Source organism: Pleuronectes platessa, chromosome 1, assembly GCF_947347685.1.
Source record: "Pleuronectes platessa chromosome 1, fPlePla1.1, whole genome shotgun sequence".
NCBI lineage: Eukaryota > Metazoa > Chordata > Actinopteri > Pleuronectiformes > Pleuronectidae > Pleuronectes > Pleuronectes platessa.
Window position 1 is genome coordinate 26,654,919 of NC_070626.1, and position 19,382 is coordinate 26,674,300.

Genomic DNA, 19,382 nt, shown 5'->3' on the forward strand with positions numbered 1-19,382 from the left:
GCCTCGCAGCAAGAAGGTTCACAGTATGAATCCTGATTTGGCCTCAATTCAGAATATACATGTTCCCTCTGAGTAGATTGGGGTTAATTATGTTTATTGGAGACTCTAAAATGGTCGTGAGGGTGAATGTTTTTCTCTGTATGTTGAATATGAATTCTTCACAGGAAGATAGAATGGAGATTAAGAGAAGAGCAATAAAAACAAGGGAAAGATTTGAACATGTTCTTCTCTTGACTGTCAGCTGACAAAACGAGTTCTATTAGTGAAAACATTGGTCGGAGGCCTTGTGACTCCTTCTCGTGCTTCGGTTCTTCACTGGTTACTTTCTGTGGTTGACTTTAGGTTTTTCTTATGATTTCATGTTTCTTAAAATTAAGGAAAAACCTGCAGATTCTCAAAAGCCGACTTTAAGCGTCAACAGGTTTTGTCTCTGACACGTCCTCCTCTCTCGTGTTTCCCTCAGCATTACAACATGGTGATGGCAGCAGCGGCCGCCGCTTCGGCCTCGGACGACCACGACCTGCTGCTCAACCGCTTCCTGCCCTACAGCACCACCACCTCCTCCTCCGCCTCCCAGCTGTTCCTCGACCAATCGGGAGCCTCGTCGGCCGCCTCGCTGACCGCGCCGACCAACGGGGCGAGCAGCTCGGGCAGCAGCAGCAGCCTGGTGTCGTCCAGCAGCCTCCGCGACACTCACTCCACGCACTCGTCTTCACACTCGGGCTCGCACTCCTCACACACACACCCCGGAGCGGTGGCCGGCCGGAGCAGCGCGGAAGCAGCAGTGGCAGCTATTTACGGCGGAATCCCCGACGTCATATCGTTGGACTGACTGGAAAAGAGTCATGGACACCAGTTGGGTCCGGATACGATCCAGTAACAAACCACATCACAGACAGTTTGACTGCAGGGTGACGTGTTGATCCAGAAACTAGACTGGACCCCCCCCTGAGTGTTTGTGGAGTCGTGATGACGAGGCTGCCTGACGAAGAGCACTAATGTAATGACTGGGTGATCTGGGGGTTCCCTTCACGACACTGACCTGAGGACAGGACCGAGTTCATCAGTGACAATGTGTCGGTGAACTGACCTCAGAGCAGCAACCGTCACACTGGTGCCGTGGTACCAACCTGGCACAAAGCAGCGAAGACGCTGCCTGAGCAGAAACACAAAGGAGGAGGCGACGGCTCTTTTTTACGGAAGCGAGGAGCGGCCCCGTGTACAGAGAACAAAATATATTTTCCTCTTTTACTTTTGTATGTTAAACCTGAACATTCACAGTCGAGTGGGCTGCTTCTGCCGCCATTTCAAAGAAGAGGACTTTTTCACAAAGCTTATACATATGCCTGTTGCCATGTGGTTTTATTTCTCTTCCTCTTTTGTCTCTATCCTGTTTGCGTTTCTCCATTTTTAACTTCAAGTCTCTTCCTCTCATGCTCATTCTTAAACTGTTTTGTTTCAATGACAAGAAGTTTTCAGAGGCTGAATTTACGGTTTATTCATATACTAATAATTTTATTACGCTTTTAAGTTATGTATGATATTTAAACAGTTTATGCACACATATATATATATATATGTGTGTGTGTCTGTGTGTGCATTCCCTTTGACCTTCAGGTTAATGCTGTGGGGAGTGTGTAGGTGGAAATTAGCCATTTCTGGTTTTTCACTTCTTAATTTCCAGACTCAGCAAACAGAGACTTTTAGACTATTTATATTTACCAGTTACAATTTTGAGCTGGAACTTTCTTTTGCAATTTATTTTTAATTTTTTGCCAAAATGCCAAAAAAATAATACACGGTACCTATGAACAGTGATCACAATAATCAGAGTGCAGTTGCATCTGTGTGTTGCCACAGTGTTTTCAGTCCAGTGTCCAGACACTTTTACCTTCGTCCTTTTTGTCTCTCGTCTTCTGGTTTTGTGTTTTCTCTGCTGAACTGTTAAGAAGTAATTAGGACAGACGTCAGTATGTTGTAGCAGCGTCCTTTTGAAGAGACAGGCTTTCCCTGACATGTGCCACAGCTTCACTGGAGCAGGCGACCCAGTTCAAACTAGTGCCGGTTCAGAGTAATGTTTTCAAATGAATGTCTCATATGGTCACCCACCACAACCGAGGCCCCCCTCTCTGTCTGAGCAAAAACTTGAGCTGCGATTGATTTCTGACTCTGGAATTATCTTTTGGGGGGAAAAGCGAAGAATGAGCATAAGCAGGATGTTGGTGCCAGAGTGAAAGCGGCCTGATCTTAGCATATCAACGTAGACTGTGCACAGAGCCTGTTGGTTTAAAAATACATGACCTGTCTGGAGCCTGAAACACTCCGGGAGATAAGTCAGGGTACGATGTGGACGTGTCAAAGCGAGGTGGAGGTTTTCAGGATTCCTCCCCGTTGTGGCCATTCAGCTGAAAAATGTCGGGTCTGCTCACGAATGTATTGTACGATTTTAAGAGTCGACCAACTTTTGTTCCTGCTTTCATTACAGTTAATATAGACCCACTGTGGTCTGGTCACGTGACGTGCAGTTAAACCTGGAACACCTCCCATATCCCCCTGTCCACCTCCACCTCCTCCTCCTCCTCCTCCTGCTGCCTGTGCGTCCTTGAAACTTTCCCAGAGTCCCGTCTTATCAGCTTCTCCTCAATCGCCCACTCGCGGACGTCCGAGACAGGCAGCTCACGTCAAAGCCTAATTATCCCGACCACGATAACTTAATCACCTCTGACAGCAGCCCCGTGACCTGACGTCCCCTGTCCCGTCCTAACTCAGCGCTGCAGACGACCTAGCATTACCTCCAGCTCATCCCTCCCTCCCTCGCTCGTTCGCTCCCCCTCCCCCCCCTCCCTCACTCTTGTTATCTTTTGACTTTCCTCCTCGTCCTCTCATTGGAACCGAACCCCAGTGGCTCTCAAACCGACTGAATCGTTTGCCGGAAACAAGTCTCGTGTATTTCCTGTGTTGTCCAGTGTTTTATTTATTTCGTCATCCTATTTCTATATATTATATTTTTTACATTAAGTGTTGGATGTCCGTGGGTGAGCGCGTGAGTCGGCTGTTGCAATGTGATTTTATTTAAGAGGCGTTTTTGTTATTATTTACCAGCGGAGCGATTTTGCAACAAGGTCTCGTTCAGTTGTTTGTCTTGGAAACATCTCCGAGTATTGACTTGGGTAACGTTTTATAATAAGGGCACCAAACGCATGCTTAATTAATACGCGTATGACTCATGATGTTATAATGGGTGAATTAATTCAGGGTGTATTATAAAATTTGTCGCTCACCATTAGCGAGGAGTCAGCGTGAGTTTGTGTGATTAGGTAAAACCTGATGATTCGTTGATTAGCTATCTTCATTTATTGATTTTATTGCCACCAAATTAGCTTTTGAGGCTATTTTCTAAATCAAATTGTTTGTCAGATGAAAACATGAACGTGTTGCTGAAAGAACCTCGAGTTAACAGCTGGGTTATCATGAAGATGTGAACCTGACATGAGTCATTCATCCTACTTACTCTCGAAAATTGGCTCTGGACATTCTTCTGGACTTTCACATAAAGAACTCAGTAGGAGATGGTGCGGTTCAGACAAAGCTAACACAACAGGAAATGAAAAATACCATGATGTATAAATCCTGCTGCGGATATTCATGTTTTTGTGTACCGCACTTCTACGTGGCCAAAAGCTCTAGAAGGTCATGTCTTTCAAAGTTGACATTTTTGTCAGCGTATTGTACATGAGTATCTTTTCATCCTAAAATATTCATCTTATTTCAACAACAACATTAAATCTAGAAGGGATCTCGGCGAGCGCATCACCAAGGCTCACGTCTTATATCAAAATGTTAAAGAATCTGGATCATTCACTCCAAAAGTAAAAAGGTTCTTCCTCTACTCGAACCACACCCATTCACCAAGTTTCAAGAAAATCTCTGCTCTGTATTTTGTGCGAGCGGATTTTGAGCTTAAGCTGCTTGTTGGAGATAATTCTACAGATGAAATTAAGACCAATCCCTCGCTAGCTTGTTAATGTGACCCAGAGAAAGACGACTGGTTCTCTCAGCAACATGTCCATGTTTGTCCCTGACTGAGCTTCATCACTGGATTCCAGTTAAATTAAAAATGAACGAGTTAAGTGATGATCTCTCGAGTCTGAACTAATCACATGAACCTGCGTGCTGGTGCCTTTATTATTAATGTCCCCGTGACTCGCTTTACTCAGGAGGACGTCGATCCTTTTCGTTTCCATCGCGTCAGTTGAACATTAATCACCAGTGTTTGGATGCACAGTTAATGATTTAATTTATTTAATCTTTCTTCAGAGTCTTCATGCAGTAGATCACTCAAATGGAGTGTGAGACCTTTCTGAATGTGTTTCTGTTGAAGTGCTCTAAACACTCTGTCCTCTCCCGGTGCATCGTGTTTCACCGAGCGTTCACAGCTCCCTCCTGTGGCTCCTGCTGGGTGGTTTTAGGGAGAAGCAGTCGTTGTTGTGCGGGTGGGGTTTCTCCTCCTTTCATTCTCTGACTAATGTCTGTGAGAAAAGTTGCAGTGATGGAAAAGCACAAGGCTCAGTCCCTCTGAACCTGCAGTTTATACACACAGCATACTTCTCAGCAGCTTGTGTGCAATTCTGTTTGAGGACACAGGGACAAAGTTTTATCAGTAGTTGCTCTTAACTGTGTTTTTAAGAGCTCGGCAAGCGGCTCAAATCTTCAGATGTCATCACGTCTCCGTAGATAAAAGGGAAAAGCTCAACAATGTGTATATTATGTCTGTATGGAAACCTGACACCTGAAAGTTCAGATCCACACGTGTGTATTTGATGTCCGTTTGTACGCTTTTTTTTGTGTGTGTCAATTCAGAGCGAAAGAATAAATTAATTTATATATTTTTGGGAAAAATGAAAGCTGCACGATTATGGAGAAATATAAAAAAAAGGACTGTGGCCAATACAGAGTCTCACCAAAAGGGAAATAATCTCAAAGTCAGACTCAAGTCGGCATCTGCACTCACTGCCTTAAAAACATTCATAGGTTCTGTTTCACAGCTCCGATCCAAGGAGAATCACAAACAAGGCATTTGGAGGAGGGGGATAGAAAAGACGGTGTACAGTAGACCCTTGTCAATTTGTACAAATATACCAAGTGGAAAAAAATATTTATTACCTGCATTGGAAGAAATTGTTTACTTATTGAATGTTACCTGTTTATGTAGAAAAGTTTAGATGTAATAAAATGCATTCTGTTATTTCTCCGTGTTGTTGTGGGTTTATGTCAGTTCTGAGACTGAGCACTGGGTGGCAGCAGAAAGTCGTTTTGGTCTCCTCTTCCCTCGGCTGTCTCTGTGCTAATCCAATTACGCACGACTTGCCAACTCCGGTCAGCTTTTTAAAGGAAACGACACTAGCTTAACTTAATAGGAAGTGTCTTAAGTTATTAATTAGGGTTTTACTTTAAGATTAAAAGTAATGGGGAAGCCTCATGCCCCCGAGGAACCTCCGTTACGCACAGGATGGATGGAGACCTCAGGTGTGATGTTCACCAGTTCACACCTCAACCACCTCCCCCGGCCCTGAGAGAATGGAGGGCGGGTTTTGGATCAGGCAATTCATGCTGTCAGAGCAGGGATGCTGGGGGATGAGAGGAGTCAGGAGGGTGGGGTGGATTCTGACAGACGGAGGAGCGAGGATGGCACCATGTACCCGCACATCCAGCTGCATTTGGACAGAGATGTTTTAGTCTCACCTTAACGCAAAGGAGTGAACATCATCTGCTGACACTATGGTGGAGGGAAACGAAAGCGTGTCCTTGAACAGGTCACTGGCGGAGCTGGACCGTTTCAGCAACCTGGAGGACATCGACGTGTCAGCGGACGGGAGCCCGGTGCTGAGATTCCTCATCTGCCTGGTGTACTCCGTGGTCTGCGCTGCGGGGCTGGTGGGGAACCTGCTGGTCCTCTTCTTCATCAGGGTGAAACGGGAGAGGAAGATGTCCAGCGTGAACTTCTTCGTGCTCAACTTGGCGGTGACGGATCTGCAGTTTGTCCTCACGCTGCCCTTCTGGGCCGTGGACACCGTGATGGACTTCAGCTGGCCGTTTGGAGACGCCATGTGCAAAATCATCCTCTCCATCACCGTGATGAACATGTACGCGAGCGTGTTCTGTCTCACCGCGATGAGCGTGACCCGCTACTGGTCGGTGGCCTCTGCCCTGAAGAACAGGACCCCGCGCAGGTCCTGTTCTGCCAAATGGGTGTGCGCGTTAATTTGGACTCTGGCGACTCTGGCCACTACGCCAACCTCGATCTTCTCCACTGTGAGCAACGTGACCGGAGAGAAGCTGTGTTTGCTGCGGTTCCCGGGTGGACAGTACTGGTTGGCCGTCTATCACATACAGAAAATACTTGTGGGTTTTGTGTTGCCGATGTCCATCGTGTCCATCAGCTACATCATGCTGCTGCGCTTCATCCGCAATCGGAGCATGAAAACCAGCAACCCCAAACGCAGATCCCAGGTCACACGATCCATTACCATCGTCGTGTTGTCCTTCTTCCTGTGCTGGATGCCCAACCACGCCATCACCCTGTGGAGTGTGCTGGTCAAGCTGAACGTTGCAAACTGGGACAGCGCCTATTACATAGTCCACACGTATGTGTTCCCACTGACCGTCTGTCTGGCGCACACCAACAGCTGCCTGAACCCCATCATTTACTGCCTCATGAGGAAGGAGTTCAGGAACAAACTCAGAGATCTCATACACAGAAGATAGAGGGTTTTGGGAGCGTGGTGGAGAATTTGACAGAGCGCGTAAAGGGTTGGGAACCTAACCAAAGCGCACCGGTTGCGCACGACAGAAAGACATGAAGTGAGATGAGAGACGGGTCAGAAAGCACAGACAGGACAAGCAGCCTCCTGTCGAGAAAATCTGCTCATGGAGAAAGTTCCTTTCGTCAGCTTCTTGTCTTTAATGCTGTGCGTAATGTCGCCAATTTCTATAAATAAACCTGCTTTCGTCTCAGAGTTGCTTTTGCGATAAATATTACACGCATGACTCCCGTGAAGTTGCTTGTTAAATAACTATTAGGTGTGCTGTATGTCGAGTCCACGGTCTCAGTGACTGCGTGCGTAATTACGCATGACAATTAGCCTTACCGCTGGTGATGTAATTCAGCAAGTGATGAGTGGTAGGGCGCTTTCTCCATCCACATGTCATTCAATAATGTAACCAATGTAAGATACGTGTGTTATAACAGATTAATACAAACATCACCTGTTCACCTGCTGAGGCAAAGAACCAAAAGAACTAAATGTATAAAATAGGTTGTACATGTGCGAAGAATGTGTGTCTGTACTATAATGTGCTCAAATACTCAAGCGGGTCCCACCGGCTCATGAAAGATGAAGATGAAGATGAAGGTGGAGATGAGATGTGAACAGCAGGTGGTCTCAGTGAACAACAGAACAGAGGAGTTGGCCTCCTCCACTGTTCACGCTCAGGAACGACCCGCTGACTCGAACTCAAACACGCAAATGGAAGATGAATCAGACTCTATAATGGATTTTTTTTTTTATTCTCAACACCAAGAAGTCTACACAATCACTCTTGTCGGCTTTAGAGAGTGGCCTGTGTACGCAGGAGCACCGCATGAGCACAAAAGGCCTGAGAGTGGGTCAGAGGAGCTGCAGCTGTACACGTGCACGCACAGCCGGGGGTCGTTCACATACATTCACATCAAAAACTAGGCAATTTCTGACAGGACCCTGGCTTCTGTTGTGGGTTGAATTGCAATGAATGTGAAACGTTGAATATAACAGAACACGATTTGAATCTGTTATTATTCATATTAGTTCTTGAAGGAGCCAGCAAATTGTTTTGTTGTTGTTCAGATGTGCTGGCCGGATTTTCATTTTTATGTGCTGCACATATTTATTTATTTATTAACCTGTCCAGTCGGTTTTTAAGATGTTGTTGTTAAGCTCATTGTTAATCAGTCGTGCCTGTCTGCCTTCTACTTTCATTAGAAAGTGAGATACAATAATAAAACATTATTAAAGAGTCTTAAGTTTTAAGTGACATGGTTTTAGAAACACTCCACTTGTCTGTGAGGTGTGTGTGTGTGTGTCTGTGTGTGTGTGTGTGTGTGTGTGTGTGGGTGTGGGTGTGTGTGTGTGTGTGTGGTCCAGGTATTGTTGGTGTTGTGGGGGCATAAATCTACACAGTCACATTATGGGGACTTATTTTCCCTGGGTTCCATGATGTAAATCAATACATTTTAATAAGATTAAGATTCAGATTAGGTTTAGGTGAAATTAGGATTTGGGTTATGTAAATTGTGGTTGGAGGGATAAAGTTGTAACTAGGCTGTCCCAATCCGTGTTTGTGTGGTTTGTTGTGGATTCCATATAAAGTAGTGAACAAATTGACATGTTAAAGTAATAAAAGTCCAATTAAAGGGCTGGAGAAGATCTACAGTTATGTCTTATTTCACAGAGGATTATTAGAAATATTATATATAACTAAGAATATATGTTTCACCTCAGCGGCACCGATCCTTTCTGTCGATGTCAGTTGCTGACTCTGGGAAGTTTTATCACAATCTTAACATTCTGTCGGCAACACGGCTCTTATAAGCCACTATCAGGCCTCCTCCTCTCGCACCAATTCGACGCTGAAACTGTCTTTCATCGTGTCCCTGAGAAAATAAGTGGAGGACAAAACACTTCACTGAGATCGATACCTCGGAGTGTTTTCTTCCAATAACGCCGTCTTGCTATTACAGACCATTATGAGCTCAATAAACCTGAACCAGGACAAAACCAGACGAGGATCATGAGCAAAGAAAAAGCCTGTTAGCATTCATTAATTCATTTATGAAATGAAAAGACACATTTCCTGTTCATCTTATATGAGATAAGAAGACACTGTTTAACAACAGTTTCTAAGTCCTTGAAATAGACACAACTTCATCAAACAATACTAGTAAAAGCAGCAATTATATGAAAGTATCATCAGCAAAATGCACTGAAAAAAGACATTACATACATTATTAGATTCTTAATACTGATGCATATGTGTGTGAACAGTAATCATTGATGAATATTTTATATAGAGATGATATTTTTTAATGCAGTTTGGTAGTTCTGGTTTCCTATCTAGGGTTTGGGTGAGATTTCAAAATGGGATTACAATGAAGGAAAAAAAACAAAGTTTGGCAAAGGTTTGCCACCATTTTTGTAATAATTAAAAAAATCGCCTTACTTTTTTAAATTTAGAATGATACCTCTTTAAGCCTCGGAATACTCAATTAAAGCAGCAGTACCCTAAAAGTGGACCGAACAATCGTAGATATAAAAAAAATATTCATCAAAACCACAAAGGACACACTTTTTAGACTCAATATTGTTCCTGAGAAACACAGGAGGACATCAAATATATCTGCAAACTGCCTTAAAGGTCCCAAAAACCTAAACAAGCCTCAAATGTCACTCAGTCAAACGCATATTGCTGCCAAGGTCCAAATGTCACCTTACATTTATTAAACTGCACACACTCATAGATATCAATTCCTTAAATATGCCTATTATTCCCTAGGAAACTGGTGAAATCGTCCCCTCTCTCCCAGCCAGCGTCTGGTTAATAGGAGATGAAGGAATCATTTTCTCTTCGAAACATTATTGATGTAGGTCTCAATTGCATTTCGTGAAGGTCCTTGAGTATGATGTGAATTGCAGCCGTATAAATGAAACTGAATTAAATTGAATGAACTCTGTAGAGTTTTAAACGGGTCAATTACCGACACGCGCAGGGACGACATGTAAAGAGACATAAATGGATCCTGTTGACATCAGAGTAACGACCTGCAATATGACTCACTGACAATACTTATATCATCTCCTCTGCTTCACACCCAGAACAGAAACGGGTTCATCCATGTGTATACGGACGTAAGTGTTTTTATACATGAAACTAAAATGTGTGTGTGTGTGTGTGTGTGTGTGTGCAGGTATCCCTTATGTTGTGGGGACCTAGTTTGAAATGTGACATAATGTGGACTTGTCCTTCTTATGGGGACAAAAAAAATGTCCCCATAATGCAAATCCTTGGAATTTAAGGTGAAGGCACAGTAACTATGATTAAGATTAGAGTCATTCTCCAAGAGGTCATTGTAAGTTAAGATAATGTCCTCTGAAGTAATGAAGACAGTAACGTTCTTGTGTGTGTCTTTGTTTGTGTGGGTGTCTGTGTGTGCCTGTGTGATCCAGTATTATCATTATTTCGTTGTAGTTAAGCATCAATGCCTGTACGCTCTGATTGTTGTTCTAAATGATGTGTTCCATCATTTTGAGACTTTAACTGAAATATTACAACACGCAGCTCTCATCCTGAATCCTTCGCTATACGCGTAAACAATTTTAACTTAATCGTGAAACAAACCTTTATGGAATAAGAATTTAACACTTCAGAAATGATGCCACCATTAAGACAGATTATCAAAACAAACAAGTGAAAACATTTGAGTTATTGTCAATAAACAACAGCACCAATCTGATCAAACACAAACCGGTCTAAAATACAGCAGGCCAGGGGATATGAAAGCGAAACAACAATCACACAACGTCCGAGTATGTGTGAAGTTCAAAACGCAGCGGGAACAAAAGAAGTGTTTGTTTTTCCGGGTTTCTCGGGGGGCTCTGGAACGCAGCGCCGCTCCCGGGGCTGGGTGGTCAGGTGACCCGGCGGTGGGCAGGCCAGTCTCGGCTTCTCCTTCGCTCTGGGCTCCGATGTCGGGGGTGATCGCGGCTGGAAGACATGGACTCTGGAGATGCACCGATTTGACCCGTCAGACGAGCGGCCCGCTGAGTCTGTGAATGGCGCCAAAACAGGAGCCGAAACCCAAATTTCAAGAAGGTGCGTACGGAGAGGAGAGAGCGCGCGCGCGCGGAGGGATCTGTGGGAGGGGGGCGGGTTTGTTGTTGTTGTTCCTTGCTGGAGCTGCTGTGAGCTGTGATGTCTCCCCAGCGCAACACAACGACTTTAAAACTACACACAACCGCGGATGATCGGTTTTACTACACTTAACCGTGTCGCGTGTCGAAGCTCGTCGCAGGGGAACGAAGCTAGAGGGAGGGAAACCGGACGTTGACGTCAAGCTAACAGCTAGCTGGGTAGCTAGCTAGCATGTTGTTTATGCTATGTGTTTCTCACTGTTGTGTTTCCCTCCTCGCAGGTGAAAGAGTCCTGTGCTTTCATGGGCCATTGCTCTACGAGGCAAAGGTGTGTTGCAGTGTGTGTGTGTCTACGTGTGTGTACTTTACTTGTACTTGCATCTTGGAGAGGACTATTGGAAGTAGAACCAAAACACGAAGGGAGGAAATGTTGGGGACATTTTGACCAGTCCTCAATTTTTTTAAGGGTTATTTAAGGTATAAACCTGCTTCTATGGTTTAAGTCAGAGTTATTTGTGTCAATTACCAGCCTCTGAGTGGGTGTACTTGTTCTTATATCTGTCTGAAAACCTTATCGAGTACAAACCCTATAGAGCGAGGAGACACATGTCAGATATTTAGGCCGGTCCTCACTCTTTCAATGGGTTGTTCCAGGGTGAAGGCTTTATTTTAGTGTTAGGGTTATAGGCATGTAGTTGTCATGATTTAGGAATACATGATGTCAACATGTGTCCTCACTGAGATAGCAGTACAAGGCTCTCTCTCCCCCTGTGTGTGTGTACTTGTACAGTTACATCTTTGTGAGGACCCAATGAACTTATGGAGTGATGCTATTTTTGACAGTTCTTCCTTTGTGACCCACTTGCAATGGGCTGTTTTAAACTTGAAACTTAAAAACTTGCTTTTAGGGTTCAAATTCAGGTTAGGTTTGGGCTACAGCTGGGATTAGGACTAAGCATTGGACTCTTTAAGGAATTAAGCCAACGAGTGTCCTCACAAGATAGATCTAAAAGTTACTGTGTGTGTTATGAGGTAATAATTAACTGCAAAACAAATGATTGACACATGCCTGTGTGTGTGTGTTTTCTTGTTTTACAGTGTGTAAAGATCAGCATAAAGGAAAAGCAGATTAAATACTTCATTCATTACAGCGGATGGAACAAAAAGTGAGCAGCTTGGTTTAAATACAATTAGATTTTCTGTCCGTTCTCTCCTGTGTGTCAGGACGTATGTGTGTTTGTGTGTGTGTGTGAGAGTGATAGATGTCAGTACTGGACTCTCTTTTATTCTCTCTTTTGCAGCTGGGATGAATGGGTTCCTGAAAGCAGAGTTCTCAAATATGTGGACAGCAACCTTGCGAGACAAAAAGAGCTTCAAAAGGCTAATAAGTAAGTTTCCATTTATATACACAGAGTTTTATCAGTTGATGTTGGTGAATGTGTTTTTTGTTGATTTATGGGCTGAAACAGTAAAGCCTGTGTATTTGTGTTATGATCCTAATTATCTCCTCTACAGGGACCACTATGTTGAGGGAAAGATGAGGGGTTTAGCACCAAGTAAGAAGATTGCTGCTGTGCAGCAGAAAAATGTTGATCTGTAAGTGTCCACCCTGTTTCACATCAAACAAGCATATTTCAAACACATTATTTAAGATGAAATAGTGTTGGCCCAATGGTATGTAAACTATTGAGTGGAGTAATGTTCATGTGTACAGTTTGGTCTGAGTATAGTCACTGTCATCACTCACCATGTTGTTTTTTCTTTTTGGCTCATAGGAAAGTGAAAAAGGCAAAACAGAAGAGTAAGTAAAATGTTTTTACAAGACATCTTCATATTGGATATAAGCCACATTTGGTTTATATAATGCAAATGACAGTTTGCATGGTCATTAACATGAGACAGTTCACTTTAAATATTACAAAAAAATGTTCATCGGCCATTCTACGAAGCTCAAAAATAAGCAAAGACGTTTCATAATTTGATGATATTAGATGATGTTTTCATTTGCTATTTTGGGCATTCATGTATTTATAGTGAGGTACGATGAGTCTGAATTCAGCGTGTCAGAAATAATGTTATTACATCCTGACTTTTTCCAGATGAACCGCCTTTTATCTGTATGTGATTCATGTCACACTGAATCTGTGAAAATAAAGCATATTGAGAGTTCCCAGCAGTAGATCGTGCTGCTTCATTTATAATTTATAATATAAATGCAGACCATATAGCACGTTGTTGTTTTCCTGCTCATCCATTAAGCCCAAAAGCAATGTCTCATTTGGGGAATTTGGTATTAATTTGCTCAGTAATTGGAGAAGCTTTTGATCTCAGTGTTTTTCTTTAAATCCCTTAACATCAATTTCTATGGGATTTATAATAATGAGGTATTTTTCTTTTTTAGCCCCAGGGCCGGGTGAAGGTACCAGCAGCGGAGAAACGCTGCAGGGACCACGGAAGAAGAGGGCTCGGGTCGATCCCACTGTGGAGAGTGTATGTATCATCCGTTAATGTTAACCCTATGGAACTACATGGAACAATTTGATCACTTGTGCTTATAGTCTGTCTGAGGAGAAAAGAGTGGCTTCGGTATATCTGTAAAAAGCAAAAAAGAAACAGCACCAAATGTTGGTAACTATCTTGGTCTCCTGAAGTGGTTTTCACACGCCCTACAATGGATCTGCAGAGAACTGAGTCACCTTTCACACATGTACAACACAGCAGAGGGCTTCTCTGCTCAGGCACAACAGCAACAAATTGTGTGCAGGATTCAGGTGATTGGTGGTGCGGACAGACAGAGGCAGGATGGAACATTTTAAATTCTGCTGCAGAGATTACATGATTTTGTGTAAACATCTTTTTCACCCTCAGATATTTGTTTCCTTCAATAAGTAATTTAAAAAGAAATATAATGGAGAAATTGTCATTATTGTAAAATAATATGTATTTGTATACTGCTTAGAAATCATATTTCCAACTTTGTATAGTAAAGTGCACCACATGCACGGTTCTTTATTCTCTGCACTGTCGTCCTCGTGGATTTCATTCTTATCATACAGGTCAGTACTGCTGCTCTTATTTTTATCCGTGTGGGGGTGAAGGACAGACACTGCAGTTCTCAAGCGACCATTGTGATAAGCAACAAAGAAAAAATGTGATTGTTTGTGTGCAGGAGGAGATGTTCACCAACCGTGTGGAGGTCAAAGTAAAGATCCCTGAGGAGCTAAAGCCCTGGTTGGTGGACGACTGGGACCTCATCACTCGGCAGAAACAGGTGGAAAGAAACATACATTCACGAAAACACTTCACGGTCCCATGGTTTTTCTATAGTTACTTCAGCTAAGATGACATGATGACGTCAAACTGTACGTTTACAAATCCATATGGTTGTCCTGCTTTTGAAATACAGAATTAACAACTCTTTACCATGGTTATTAATGATTATAGAATGGACCAGGAAGTGAATCACTCCATGGACACCAATATCGATCCTCAACTGGGCGAAATTTGTCTTAGAATAAAGATTTATTCCTTATCTCATATTGTTGTAGAATCAATCATACAACATTAACAGATCTCACCCTCACAGGGATAAATTCTCAATGTGATAAAATGAAAGATCTGGATAAATCAAATTTTTTTCTGTTGCTTACAGTTATTTCATTTGCCTGCTAAGAAGAATATAGAGACTGTCCTGGAGGACTATGCAAACTATAAGAAATCAAAAGGAAACTCCGACAACAAGTAAGAATACAAAACACTCCAACTCCTTTCAGATGATGTGCAAAAGGGGAGAAAAACCTGCTAAGCACCGCTACATGTGTCCACATCATCACGTCAAGTGTCACAATATGGTCAAGCATTCTCCTCCACAATGACACAACACAATCATGAGCAATTTTCCCAGCACGACGCCAGAATGTCAAGATTTGGCAAATCAAATATGCTGCTGGCCATTTCCTGCAGGTATACCACATCTTTGTAGGTGTGTAAAGGTCATGGAAATCTACTTGCTATGACTGGATACTCGCAATAAATGAATAAATGTATACACATCTCAATCTAAGTTGTGTTGATGTTGGACGGTAATAAAAAGGACTGATTTGAAAGAGTTTGAAAGACTGGTGCAGTCATGTGAACATATCAGACTCTGAACTGTCAAAGCAGCGTCACATCTCAACGATTACACAACTTTGAAGTAAATAAATCCAACTGTGAAGTCAGCTTTGACCGATTTCTTATCTCAAGCAAATTTTCAAAACTATATGATTGATGGTTCTGTAGAAGCTGTGATCTCTCTCGTCTCAGTGGAGCCGGCCCCCAGAGAAACACGTCACTCCTCTCTTCTCCTTTTACTTAGGGAGTATGCAGTAAACGAAGTGGTGGCAGGAATTCGTGAGTACTTCAACGTGATGCTGGGCACGCAGCTGCTTTACAAGTTCGAGAGGCCGCAGTATGCTGAGATCCTAGCTGAACACCAAGACATGCCAATGTCGCAGGTTTACGGAGCTCCACACTTGCTACGGCTATTTGGTAAGGATCCCTGAACAGTTAAAACACAAACAAACACACACACAATGCCATATGGCCAAAAGGCCAGGAGTGACTCAATATATTGTTTCATTATAGTACGAAAAAATATTTAATTGGACTCCTAGAGAATTCTTCTCACACAGGTACAGTAGTTGTGGGAGTGAATACAGTTGTGTGGTTCTTGTATACGCTTTGTGAGAGAAATGTGAATGCTCTCTACAAAAACTGAAGAGAGATGTGGCAATTCATAAACAATCACTGAAGCAGCAGTGTGTTAACGATAATGGACACGAAAACTGATTGTCCGGTTCGGAGTGAACAGGTGAAGAGCTCTTTGTGCAGCCCCATGGCTCTATGGACTGATTCATGCATTCGGTCTTTACTCCAGCTCAATTACTGCAGGTCCCTTTAACAGTTTTAGATAGAAAACTGCAATCAGCATTACCACAGGCCAAGTAAACAGCCCATTCAGAACAGGCAGGTATATAACAGGCATTGCGTTTCTATTATTCAGGAAAAGCACCTTTCTAAACAATTCCAATTAACAACACTTACAACCTTCATAAAAATAGATTTCATGATTTTCAGCCTGTTTTTCCTAATAAACTGCCAATGTGGTGCATATCGCGAATGCAGTGAAAAGAAAGAACAGTGGTACTGCAAATACATTTTTTATGTATCAAAAACAGCAGATTTATAGTGATATGACAGTATTATCGGCATGCCTCAGTTTTAAATAGGTATGTCCTTTTAGAAAACCTCAATAGAAGTTTGGATGAATTATTCACCTTCAATATTTATCTCACGAATTAACAAAATGTCTGAGTCTCCTCCTGCGTTGTTCCTCACACACACACTCTTTCCTCCAACAGTTCGTATCGGAGCCATGCTGGCCTACACTCCACTGGACGAGAAGAGCCTGGCTTTGCTGCTCAGTTACCTCCAAGATTTCCTCAAGTGAGTTCTAAATCCCACCACACCACCACAGACTCCATGACATGCTTGGCCAGATCTCGAATGCCATGCTACATTGACATTCAGATTAGTGCAGCCAGGCTTGTCGCAAATGCTCAAAACACAAGTCATGAAATCAATTTTCTGCTCTGGAAAACATATTTTGCTCTGAGCGACTGTGAAACAGCTTTTTATTATAGTTTGATATAACTTTTGGGCACTTCATTCAAATGCAATTTCAAAATAGCTTCAACTGATTTGTGTGATGATGGATTACTTTCCATGAATGAAGTAAAATCTGAATCAAAACAAAAACTGAGCTTCAAGATTGTGTCCTGTAAAGCAGAAAATTCTTTGAATGACAAAAGTTTGCGATATTCTTAAGTGGTTGAAATTGGGCCTAACGTGACATTTAGGAATGGTTCAAATTTAGTTTTGAACCCTGATATATTACTACAATTTACATACATTCAAATTGGCAACTAAAAAGCACAGTATTATTTTTCAAGGGAGCCAAAATGACCTTGACATTTCTTTTTGTTTTTAATGTGGAAGTGAAGTCTTTTTAGCTCTGGCACCAGACTGAATTGTTTTCCTTTCTTCACTTATTACACTGCTACATCTGCCAGCATAGATTTACTCACTATTCTCATTTGTGCTGTTAAGGACCCAGCGACACCACAGAGTAGATGTAGAAACAAGGAGGAACATTTGCAGAGATCTCTGTTAATTCAGTCTCATTATTTCATTTTGGACACGTCAGACGCAAGTGTTATGGAAGTTTTCTAGAAGTGGGTGAAAGGAGAACTCAGGCAGCAGCTGATGTGCAGAAGATTTTAATGTAGACTTGATTCATCAGGGAGACCAGAAGATGAAACAATATTCAAACGGCAACAGAGTAACATGAGCCATTGTCATCCCCAAGATGTTTCCCACAGCATCCCAGTATATCTCCCTCTACTTGCGTCACCCATTCCAACAACGCGTCCATGAAAGGCTAGAATTGCTGTCACTCTCTATGTTACATGTAGCTGTTCGCACTCTATTGGATAGTTAAGCCTAAAGTTTGCATTCCTAAATCATATTGTGACCTTGAGTTGGAGTTGGAACTGGTGCCTCTCGGTCTGGGGCATCTGAGTTAGATATGAAAGTCCATGAGAGTAGACGCTACAATGCACTGTTGGTTGGTCCTTTATCTATAACCTGACCTTAGGCACTGCAAAAAGAGAGAGAAGGGAGTATCTGTGGAATTAGACACTCACCATTCTCCTGTACAGATATAGTGTAATATACATGATAAAAATATAAAGTGGCATATACAGTAATGTGTGAGGATGGTCAAAGATTCCTCAACAGCAAGGCCACCTGTAAACCATTCAACATCAAGTATAGATAGATGCAGCCCACAGGTGATGATGACAGGACGTACACATGTCATATGAAATCAGCTCAACAAATTATATGTGAAACTGAGACTAACCAGATAGAATGTAAACAATGTAACGCAAACATGGATGAAGCGGAGGGAGTCATCAAAATCGTTTCCACACACGATCAACTCAGCAGGAGATTCTCGGCTCAGACACGTTCACAACAACACAGACATCTCTGCAGGCAGGAAGCAGGATGTAATGTACAAATCCCACAGTGGAGATCAAGTTTTAGTTTACACCATATGAACACCGGCGTCACCTTCTCACCAAAAGATCTCTTGACTTTTGTTCCAAATAACATCATCAACACACTGACTCGCAAACGGTGAATCTTGCGGAGGATCTCCTGCTGTGTTCTCACATCAGCTCATTCACTGCGGCCCGGACGAACTCTGACATTTGCATTCTCACATACAAGCCCCTGTGGAGTTTAGTGCATGTCTGAAAGGAGCTCGAGATAGATTTCACTTTTTAACCCTTAATTACTGATGCAAAACGTCTCCAGTCAGACAAGCTGCCCCAAATAACCGGTTTATATGTGGATATTTGTCTGGAAAGGCAGGAACCCAAACACAAACAGCTGTTGTGGCTGGTAACAACTCGGAAATGATGACAGGAACAAATTTGTCGCTGTCTCCAGCAATAATCATAACCACCTCCCCACAATGACAACAAATTCTACATGTCCTCCAGGTACCTGGTGAAGAATTCATCCACCCTGTTCATTGCCAGTGACTACGAGGTCGCACCCCCAGAGTACCACCGCAAGGCAGTTTGAGAGCTCCCAGCACACAGCGCTCCTCATTGAGACGCATCCTCCCAGTCGCCCAGAACACATGTAAAATAACCATTATCTTTTGAGTGCAGACTTACAGGATGAGATTTTTCACTTGAAATGATGCGCTTCCTCCTCCTCGGTCTCAGGAGCTAATCAAATAAAGTCAAATATTTGAAGTTTCACTGAACCTTGCTGAACCTTCCTCTCTTTCTCTCTCTCTTTTCTCCCTTTGTGCTTTTTTTTCTCTCACTTCTTTGAAAAGACTCAAGAAACAATGTTCTCCCTGTTGTGAAGTTACTGTTCCACAAGCAGCTCTTTGGTGTAATTGGTGCATTCCATCAGATATTTGTTATTGTTGCATGCATGTATTTATTAGTGTTTCTTCTGCCACACCGGTGCAATCAAATGCTGGACCACAAGGTCAACATTCAACAGTTTCTGTTTTTGTATCTCTATCTTGTGTATTTGTATCGATTTGTAAAAAAAAAAAAAAAAAAAAGTTTCTACACAATCTCTGCCTTGTTTTACTTTGTCCTCTTGTTCCTGTCCTGTCTATTATTTTGTGTCATCGCTGTTCTCTCTGGATTCATTCCATGTGTTTTTGCTGATAAAATGAGCTGAAAAACCTGGAGGAACAGCTCACAGTGGCATCAACACACAGCTCACCACTGCAGCACAGCACATCAAAGACTTCAAAGACCCTGTGGAACATGGTTTAATATTCATCTGTCAAGACAGGAGCAA

General features: G+C 42.6%; 3 protein-coding genes across 6 annotated transcripts in view; all 3 read left to right on the top strand.

The window, feature by feature from the left end:
* Positions 1-5,245, top strand: part of LOC128436496 (E3 SUMO-protein ligase PIAS1) — a 47,536-nt gene extending 42,291 nt beyond the window's left edge. For all 3 annotated transcript variants that reach the window (XM_053418230.1, XM_053418222.1, XM_053418226.1), the window contains exon 13: positions 464-5,245. In XM_053418230.1, the coding sequence (XP_053274205.1) occupies positions 464-832 (369 nt within the window). In that variant the 3' untranslated portion in view covers positions 833-5,245. The remainder of the gene's footprint in view (positions 1-463) is intronic.
* Positions 5,246-5,778: 533 nt separating this feature from the next.
* LOC128440949 (relaxin-3 receptor 1-like) lies at positions 5,779-6,934 on the top strand. Its single transcript, XM_053423733.1, has one exon. The coding sequence runs from the start codon at positions 5,779-5,781 to the stop codon at positions 6,763-6,765; it is 987 nt and encodes a 328-aa protein (XP_053279708.1). The 3' UTR covers positions 6,766-6,934.
* Positions 6,935-10,715: 3,781 nt separating this feature from the next.
* On the top strand, positions 10,716-19,149 carry LOC128440316 (mortality factor 4-like protein 1). 2 transcript variants are annotated; one of them, XM_053423010.1, is made up of 12 exons: positions 10,716-10,905; positions 11,225-11,271; positions 12,042-12,109; positions 12,245-12,331; positions 12,459-12,539; positions 12,719-12,744; positions 13,345-13,433; positions 14,113-14,214; positions 14,596-14,684; positions 15,301-15,473; positions 16,346-16,430; positions 18,554-19,149. In XM_053423010.1, the coding sequence occupies exons 1-12, from the start codon at positions 10,866-10,868 to the stop codon at positions 18,636-18,638; spliced, it is 972 nt and encodes a 323-aa protein (XP_053278985.1). In that variant the 5' UTR covers positions 10,716-10,865; the 3' UTR covers positions 18,639-19,149. The 2 variants fall into 2 exon arrangements, with proteins under 2 accessions (XP_053278985.1, XP_053278976.1); XM_053423001.1 differs by lacking the exon at positions 10,716-10,905 and having other exon boundaries at positions 10,945-11,271.
* Positions 19,150-19,382: the final 233 nt, after the last annotated feature.